This window comes from Leucopleurus acutus, assembly GCF_964270905.1.
Source record: "Leucopleurus acutus genome assembly, chromosome: 4".
Taxonomy (NCBI): Eukaryota; Metazoa; Chordata; class Mammalia; order Artiodactyla; family Delphinidae; genus Leucopleurus; species Leucopleurus acutus.
The window spans coordinates 43206414-43215944 of NC_139146.1; the positions used below are offsets into that span (position 1 = coordinate 43206414).

The 9531-nt window shown below is 41.8% G+C and overlaps 1 protein-coding gene across 4 annotated transcripts in view; it reads left to right on the forward strand.

The window, feature by feature from the left end:
* The window catches only part of CD38 (CD38 molecule), a 40723-nt gene extending 34132 nt beyond the window's left edge, over nucleotides 1–6591 (forward strand). For 3 of the 4 annotated variants that reach the window (XM_082838733.1, XM_082838735.1, XM_082838736.1), the window contains 2 exons: nucleotides 45–131; nucleotides 6462–6591. In XM_082838733.1, the coding sequence (XP_082694859.1) occupies nucleotides 45–131; nucleotides 6462–6534 (160 nt within the window). In that variant the 3' untranslated portion in view covers nucleotides 6535–6591. Of the gene's footprint in view, nucleotides 1–44; nucleotides 132–3588; nucleotides 4429–6461 lie in introns of those variants that run through there. The other variant, XM_082838734.1, reaches the window with a different exon arrangement.
* Nucleotides 6592–9531: the final 2940 nt, after the last annotated feature.

Sequence of the window (9531 nt, forward strand, 5' to 3'; positions counted from 1 at the left end):
GTGAGCTCTTGCTATTTTAACACTTTCTTCTTTTTTTTCCCCAGTGACTCCTGCTCGGGTTCCTCCATAAATGATCTGAGACGGATTATAAGGCAAAAGAATATCAAATTTACTTGCCAGGATAACTACAGGTAATTGATGTCTTCTTGAAGAAGAAATGGCTGTCTTGCCATCCACAGGCATCTTCCCTTGGGCCTTGATGGTGATCTGGGTGGTGACCTATGGTGAACTCTGCTCTTCCCCCAGCTCAGCCCAGAAGGTGTTTCCAGCCAGTGGCCTCCTGCTGTCCACCTTCCCTCCTCTTTCTCTTCCTTCCACACCTGACTCAAGCAGTTATTTTCCTGTAAAGCTGACCCAGACTTTGAGGGTATCTTTCCTGGTTTCCCACATGAGAGGCCTGACCCAGAACTCCTAGCTTTCAGAGGAGTAGAAGCACGTTTTGCCATATACAAAGATTTATAAAATCCTTGTGACTTGGCATAATTTTGCAGGTGAGGTTTCTTTAGTTGGGTCTCAGTGTAGACGCCTAACACTTGGTAAGTTGCCAAATGGCAGTTTACCAAGCTTTATCATTTTCTAATGAAAAAATATAAAATCTTAAAAAAAATACTTACCAGTAATACATGTTTATTGGAGAAAAGTTTAAATTACAGATAGGTATATATTTTTAAAGTCACCTGCAACCCTGTTATCAAAACTGGGACCCCTCTCCCCTCACTATTTTTAAGAAGTTGTGGCCAATACTTCATATAGACAGGGATCTTTGCTAAAAGCATCTTTGGAAATTTTCCCATATGTGATAGCTTGGAACAAGACAGATGCAGAGAGAAAACTTTTCTTAAGGAATGTAGAAGCTGAAACGTTAGGATACTTTTCCCATCACTTCCCTATCACCTCCCTTTCCCACCAACCATGTCAGAAAAACAGAAGGACAGATTCAAAGAACATTCAGTGAGGCCTTTGTCTCTCAAATGACCTGAATTCCCCATCAGTCAGCTGGCTTCTCTCTGGAAACTGCCAGAAAATAACAGAAGCCTTCTACAGCAGTTAAATGGGAAAACAAACAGAACAAAGGAACAACTATAAAAGAAACATGGCAAACATCTGACCAGGTTAAGTTACTCAAAGATACTTTGCATTGAGAAAATGGAATGCTAAAACCTAGGACAAGATGGGGGAATGTAGATGAGTCGTCCCCAACACTCTTTTATCTCTTTTCTTACATTTAGCATTCCCCATTTTTTTATGAATGGCCCAAACTACAGGCTCTGGGTAAGCTCATTCATCCTCCACCTGGGAAGAATAATTAAGCATACCTTCCCACATGGACTTGTATAGTGGCCCACCTAGGAAGACGTGATTCGTAAGTCAGCACCTGTCACTCAGAGCACCAGCTCATGTGACCTTAAACTTGGGGATCATATTTGAAATCCCTGTTGTTTTTCTCCAACCATGAGGTCATGATATACTCGGCATGCCTCCTTGAATTACCAGGAGCCCTTGTTGTGTCTAAGAGTTCTGTGGCTTTGCAAGCTGCTTGTCCCTAGGGGAGCCCAAAGTAAATGTCATGGATATAAATGTAGACTGTAGTCTAAATCACTCCATCCCAAACATACTTTCCAATTTAACCAAATTTGTCCCGCTGTTTCAGTGTGATTTTTTTAATAAGCAAACAGAATTGTAATTACATTTGCATGGATTAGACCTTCTACTGATTCTATTACCTTTTAATAAATCCCATTACTCAGAGACAAACACGATTGACATATGGCTGTATATCCTTAAAGTCATTTTTTCCATACACACACTCAGTTTTATAAAATATACACAGATTTTCTTTTTTAAAATTTTTATTTATTTACTTTTTTAAATGGCAACTCTTTTTTGCGGTACGCCGGCCTCTCACTGTTGTGGCCTCTCCCGTTGCGGAGCACAGGCTCCAGAAGCACAGGCTCAGTGGCCATGACTCACAGGCCCAGCTGCTCCGCGGCATGTGGGATCTTCCTGGACTGGGGCACAAACCCGCGTCCCCTGCATCGGCAGGCGGACTCTCAACCACTGCGCCATAAGGGAAGCCCTATTTTTTATTTTTTAAATTTTTGTCTGCATTGGGTCTTCGTTGCTGTGTGCAGGCTCCCTCCTTGCGTGGGCTTCTCACTATGGTGGCTTCTCTTGTTGCAGAGCATGGGCTCTAGGCGTGCGAGCTTCAGTATTTGTGGTCCATGGGCTGTAGAGAGCAGGCTCAGTAGTTGTGGTGCATGGGCTTAGTTGCTCTGTGGCATGTAGGATGTTCCTGGACCAGGGATCGAACCCGTGTCCCCTGCATTGGCAGGCGGATTCCCAACCATTGCGCCACCAGGGATGTCCCCAGAATTTCTTAAGATATGTTTTTCTTAAGATATGTTTTAAAATACTACTTTTTGGATTACTTTAAAAATAGCAAATAGGGCTTCCCTGGTGGCGTAGTGGTTGAGAGTCTGCCTGCCGATGCAGGGGACATGGGTTTGTGCCCGGGTCCGGGAAGATCCCACATGCCGCAGAGCATCTGGGCCCATGAGCCATGGCCGCTGAGCCTGCGCGTCCGGAGCCTGTGCTCCGCAACGGCAGAGGCCACAACGGTGAGAGGCCTGCGTACAGCAAAAAAAAAAAGAAAAAAAAGAAAAAAAAAAATCCTAAATAGTCCTCTAAAGATTCCTTTTCTGAAGCATTATTTCCTTAAGGAAGAAGATACTTTTCCCTCCTAGAATGTATTCATGTGGGGAATCTCAGATCACTGTATTGGTGAGGATGGCTTGACTCTCTACTTAGAGCCACTATACCCAATTGGTCATGACAGTTGGCTAGAGATGAACCTGAGATGGCCTATCCTAGAAACAGGGGTACTGGTAGCTGCTTCTAAGCCTCTCGCTCTCTCTCTTGACTCACATTTAGCAAAATCAGATTCAGCTGCAACTTAAGGAACCACTTACCCTGCTCTCCACCCCTCTCCTCCATGTGCTAACCACTCCCATTGGACCCTGTGGCTTTGTTATTTGATTTTTATGAAAGCGAGAGTCATTCACCTGCTAATACTTATCTAGAATTCTTTCTGTGTCAAGGATTGTGGTCTTTTTGCTGATGGCCGCCAGCCATCTCCCAGAGAGTCTATGACCTCTTGCTGCCTGACGCTTAGACCCAACACTTCCTCAGGAAGTTTTTGAAGAGAAAGCAAATCCTCAACAGAAAATATGGAGGTCCCTCCTCTTAGGTTGCTGCTTCTGCTGCTTCCTGACTCTCAGCTGACATTCATGGCACATATCTGTGACTTGTGTGAGCCAGACATTTTCATCTCCACATATTATCATCAAACATCAGTTATTTATTTCTATGGCTTTACAAGTGAAATGAAGCTAAGTTGGGCTGTACTTTCAGTCATTCACTCTTGGACTTGACCTTTCTCCTTGTTGTCACTGCAGGAAAGAAACTTGGGTGGATGCTAAGTGGTCGATGCGTAGTTTTGTCGTTAGCAAAGGGGCTTCTTTCATTGGTGAGTTGACCATAGGTGTATTGTACTGCCTCTTGATCTCCTTTTTTCCTTTCTCGTCATAGCTCTGGCAAGTTCCTTCAGTGTGTGAAAAAGCCTGGGGATTCATCTTGCAGATGAGCCAGTCTGCGTGGTTGAGGCCCTGCAGTATACATCAAAATTCACGACTCAGGAGACACGCTCGTGGAAAGCTGAGGATTCGAGGGAATTCTCTGTCATAATATCAACACTGGAGATGGGAGCCTTTTCCTCTAGAGTCTTAAAATAACTTATGTTATTGGCATAGTTTTTATTTCGATCTCCTAATAATCAAGAAAGATTAATTACTGTATAACATTAGAGTGGAAATTTTATATTATTTCATTTTAATTTTCATATGATGCTTTATGTTATTAATATGTTGGTAACATCCTTTCCCTTGAAGAATGACCACTCCAAGCCTCTCTTATTGGCAGGTCAAGAAAAGTAAATGCCCAGACTTTTCAGAAAAGGTTACATTTCCAAATGAATGACCTTGTTTCAGGACATATTTTTGTACCCTTCCTACAGATAAACTATAAATGCCATGGTTATGGGTCATGTTGGGAAAAATATTCTGTAAGATATAAGCTACCCACATGTCTGGTGCTTTACCTCTAATCCTTCCGATAGCCCTATGAGGTTGATATTATTACCCCCCATTTGTCAAATGAGAAAAAGGAAGTTCAGAGAGTTTATATACTTTTCCCAAAATCATACATTTAGTTCAAGGTAGAGAATGAATTTGAACTCAGCTTTTTGAACTCCAAAATTCATGTGCTCTATCTTTCTAGACTGATAAAACCAGATGGACAGCCCTTATGTTCTCTTCCAATAAATGCATGTTGGATTAAATTAAATACAATAGAATCTGAAATGTGATTTTCTAGATGGCTTCAAAGCAGATACTTTTTTTGTCCTCTTCCTCTTCCTTCTCCTCCTCATTCTCAGTGTCTTATTTATGTAGGAGGCAGTTAAAATATATATATTTGTTCTTGATGTGACAATTTATTTCTCACTCGAATTTTACTTGATTAGTCTTGCTCGGGGATTATCATTTTTACTACTCTTTCAAAGAACCAACCTTTAACTTTGTTGATTTTCTCTTTCTACTTATTTGGGTTTTGCTTTTCTCTTTGTTATTAGAGATATAGATATTCCTTTTAATCTCTTTGGGTTTCTTTATTCAGCTTCTTAAGACGGAGGTTTAGATCATTGATTTTTCAGTACATTTTCTTTTCTTATATGTACATTTTAGCACTATAAATTTTTCTCTGAGTGCTACTTTAGCTGCAGCTCTTAAAATGTTTGGATATGTCTCTTTTCATTATCATTTAGTTAAAAATATTTTCTGATTTAATTGTTATTTCAAAATGTGTTGCTTAATTTTTAAACATCTGGAGATTTTCTAGTTTTTTGGTTAAAACATAGATGCATTGAGTGAAGAATTAATAAGCTAATTTGAGAATCCTTCAGGGAACCCACTAGGTTTGTTGAAAACAGCATAAATTTTGGAGTCAGACACTTCTGGGTTCATATTTTGGCGTCATTCTGTGATCTAGAATGAAGTACCTAACCTCTCTGAAATTCAGCTTCTTTGTCACTTAAATAAAGATTATAAACTTACCCTCTTCAAAATGTGGTAAGAACTAAAAAAGATGACAAAACTTGACAGTCTAGCATAGTGTCTCATATGTAAGAAATCACTCACCCCTATCTGCCTGCCCCTGGTTGACAATCCTGTTTCCTTCAGCAGCCCCTACAGCTACAGCCTGTTCTCCACTTAGGCACATCCTTGTGGGTTGTAGTCTTGGCTGGACATGAGAATGGATGCTAGGGACCAGTTCTGATTAAGATTCAGACTTGCCTCCTGCCTACCTGCAGAATGTCCTCAGAAATAGCTCCCTGCTAATCCACTGGGTAACCTGGCTGTTTTCTTCTCAAGACTCTGCCTGATTGTTGGGGTTGCTTGCTGAGTTCTGGATCCTTTAAGATACCTTCCTGTTCACCAGGATACCCCATGCAGTGGCTCCTGTGTTAGGAAAATTTTGTTCTTTATGTCCCCTTTCAGAGATGAAATGGATTTAGTAAAAATCAATTTGTGAGAATCTTCTCCCAAGAAGACTCATTTAAGTGTTTAAGGTCAAAGCTGGTGGAGACCAAAGAGGAGGCTGGTCCCAAGGCTTCACACAATGCTGCAGAGAGCCCTGAGGAGCCCTGGAGGTGGCTGGGGCCTGAGGTGCTATTTTCTTCTTGCAACACCTTTGTATCTTCATTACCATGATGTTTCATCCCTGCCTCCGTTTCTCTGTAGTTCCAATTTTGCACCTTTGCCATTGACCATGCACCTCTAGCCCTAAGGACTTTCTGGCCTACGTATCTAAATAGATCCTCCATATCGCTCTTCTTATAAGTGACATCTCTACTGAAATATTGATTGCTTATGAACCTCATATCTTACTCATAAACCTGCTATGCCCTGTCTCCCCACTTTATTCTTGTTTGCTCTAGGAAATCCTCTTACTATGCCAACTGGTACCCACCATCATACTCACTCAAAGGCTTTTCCAACTCCTAAAGGCTCTCTATTTTCCTTCTGTAATGGTTAATGACCTCATAATATTTGAGGCACACTTTCAAATACAGTTCTGATACTTGAAAGGATACACATACATACATATGTATGTATAACTGTGTGTATGTGTACACACACTTTTGTGTTACAAAAAACAGTGTCTCTCAATCCACAGTGATGCCACATTCAGTGGGTCTTTCTTTAGCCCCATGTCACTGATTATGTTGTTCTGTTTCATGCCACATCTGTGTCTCTTATAGACCTGGCAGACAAGGCCAAGTATATATCAAATATTTTGGCAAAACACATTCTTTCTTTGGCTTGACAGCTGTCTGTGCATTTTAGCCCTTGTTGGAAACAAGCTCAACCCAGAAGTGCACACTCCCCGATGGAAAGGGTGCAGCAGGAGCCATGTTGACTTACTTCCTGGCATCCCATTCCTCCTGAGAACAACTCCTAAGACTGTGACTCGAGCATCTGAGGTAGAATCTGTACTGCACAGAATGACTCTGTTTTTGTGGGTTTTTAAAAGGCAAGTACTTATGTATCTAGGTAAATGTTCTGTATGGCAAATTAAAATTGTATGAAGTAAAATGTTAAACCTAGAGTATAACTTTAAGAGGCATTTTATAAATGCAACGTTAACCTAACATTTTTCTCACAGTTTTTTAAAAATAATGAAGCAATTTATTTTTACTACATGAGTCATCATTTTAATATGTGTTTTTTATCAATCCATCAGGGAGTCAGTTGCTACCCTGAGAGGCAGTGGTTGGCTGGCCCTCGGATCACACACACAAAGCACAGAAGGGTTGGAATTGGTCCCTGACAGCATTTATCCTTGAACTTCATTCACATGGGTTCACATTGCCTTTTTCATCCTTTAGTCAAAGCGCAAACAGCACAAGGTAGTGGGATTAAGAGACAAGTGACCCAGTGAGCAAGTTCATTAACATCTGTGAATCTCCAGTTTGGAATATATTTATAACAGATATAAATGAGTTATACTGTAAAAATAATAAATGAGTTAAAAAGGACTTTGTGGAGTCATTCTTTTAACAACAATTGTGTCTGCAAATACTGTTTGACCTCACTTATATGCGGAATCTAAGAAAGTCAACTTTATATCAATAGTAACAGCAAATAGAATGGTGGTTACCAGGGCCTGGCAGGTGGGGGAAACTGGGAGATGCTGGTAAAAGGGTGTTGTGAAGTTTTGGTTATAAGAGGAATAAGCTCTGGAGACCTAGTGTACAACATGGTGAAGAAGGTTAGCAATACTGTGTTGTGTATTTGAAATTTTCTAAGAGAGTAGATCTCAAGTATTTTCACCACACACACACACACACACACACACACACACACACAACTATGTGAGATGATGAATATGTTAATTAGATTAATTGTGATAATCATTTCATAATGTATACATATACCAAAACATCACATTGTATACCTCAAATATATATTTATTTGTCAATCATACCTCAGTGGAGCTGGGAAAAAACCTGCAAAAGTTATCTATGGGTTTGGAGCAAGAATTAAACAAGCTGGAGATGGGCTTCTAAAGGCAACACATCCTCTCACCTACCCCACCCCAAGGTCAAGTGAGTTGGGCAACTGGAAGAGAGGATCATCCTGGGTATGTCTCGTGAGTGGGGGAGGCTGGAATAGGTGCCCAGAGGAGTCCAAACTCACAGTCTGTTGAAGACCTGAAAACCCTCACCCATTCCTCTTTGTCCTCAGAGACATCAAAGAAGGAATAGTGCTGTTTGCTTTCCAAGAAGAATCTCAGCTTGGAGAATCACATGATGACACACTTTTCTTCTGTTAAGAAAACTCACTTGAGACTTTCCAAGAGTCTATGTGATGACATAGTGAAATTTGTGATTCTTAATAAGGGATGTAAGTGTGAAACAACATTTAAAATCTTGATACACCATGCAGACTTGCAGAGAAGAGAAAACTAACACATGTTGTACACACGTATCAACCACTGACTTCAGCTGCAATGGCTGAATACAACTCTTGCTGGAAATACATTTTCTAGGGAATCTCAGAGGCTGACAGGTTCTCTGGGAGGGCAGGAGAACAGTTTGGAAGCCACTTAGTCAAGAGCAGCACCCCAAATGACTCCACAGACCGGTCGGGTAGAGGAGTCGTTCTTGCCCTTAAGGGCACTCAGTTGTCGCTTTGTCACTGTCAGACGTGGCCACTGTTGTTTCTGGGATTAGAAATAACTGAAGTGAATGGCGCATGGTGGAAGCACACGGAGCATGGCACCTGCCTCCCAGGTCTGCTAGCCTCACGTTGACGGTCATACAGATCCATCTGATCTCTAGGGCCTGACACATGTAAAGTGCTTAGAACAAAGCTCAGTTTCTCTACCTGTAAAATGGGGGTGATAATTGTGCCCATCTCTTTGGGTTGTTTAAGCTTTAAGTGAGAAAATAGATGTACAGTTCTCAGAATAGTGCATAACACATAGAGTACCATCAAGGTTAGTTTTTTAAATTCAAAAAAATGCTAGAACCTGTTTTTATTCTGGAGGAAATTGCTTGACGAGCCTACTTGGTTTGGAAGCTGAGACCCTGTGACACTGTGGGCAATGGAGAAGAGGGTAGGGAATGGCCCTCTTGCCAATGAGCAGGGTCAGCCACACTTTCTCTCATCCTAGGTGAGTTTTGAATCATCCTAGATGGTTAATACTTGCCCACTTGAGAGGACTGGGCCAGAGATCCTCCTCAGACCTTTCACTAAGAGCTGGCTCCCATCGCAAGCTGGATACTGACAAAAGGTATCAACATGACCACTGCCCCGCAGACATCAATCTAAGAACTATACTTTTCATTCTTCAAGCCCACCCAGAGTTCAACAACCCCTGCTGTCATTGCCAATCCAAGCCCCTGCTCTCCCGACCACCCACTACTCCGGTGGCTGTAAAGGTGGGCAGCTCTCCTTGCTAGAATGAAGTCAGAAGACAAAAGCGCTGGAAGAAAAAAAATGTGCTAGAAGGACAAGCTCCCTCCCAGTGAATATTGTACTGAAAGGGCATTGGAAAAGGGTAAGACTTGGAAGAAATAAGGTAGTTAACTGGAGCCTTTGGTGCAAGAACAAATCTCCCTTTGTGAAATCTCCCAGTTCAGTTCCACAGAGCTGCCTTCCAGGGAATTTCCTGGAATGGGTAGAATAATTAGATCCAAGTTGACTGCTGGAGGGAGAAAAGCACCTTGGGAACCACTAGGTCTCAGGTCACCCTTAGCTGCTGGGAGTCTTTGACTTTGGCCCCAGGCCACAGAAGTCACGAGCTTCTGCACGCACAACTTGGCTCTTGTTGCGGAGCATGGGCTCTAGATGCGCAGGCTTCAGTAGTTGCAGCACGTGGGCTCAGTATATGTGGCTCACGGGCTTTAGA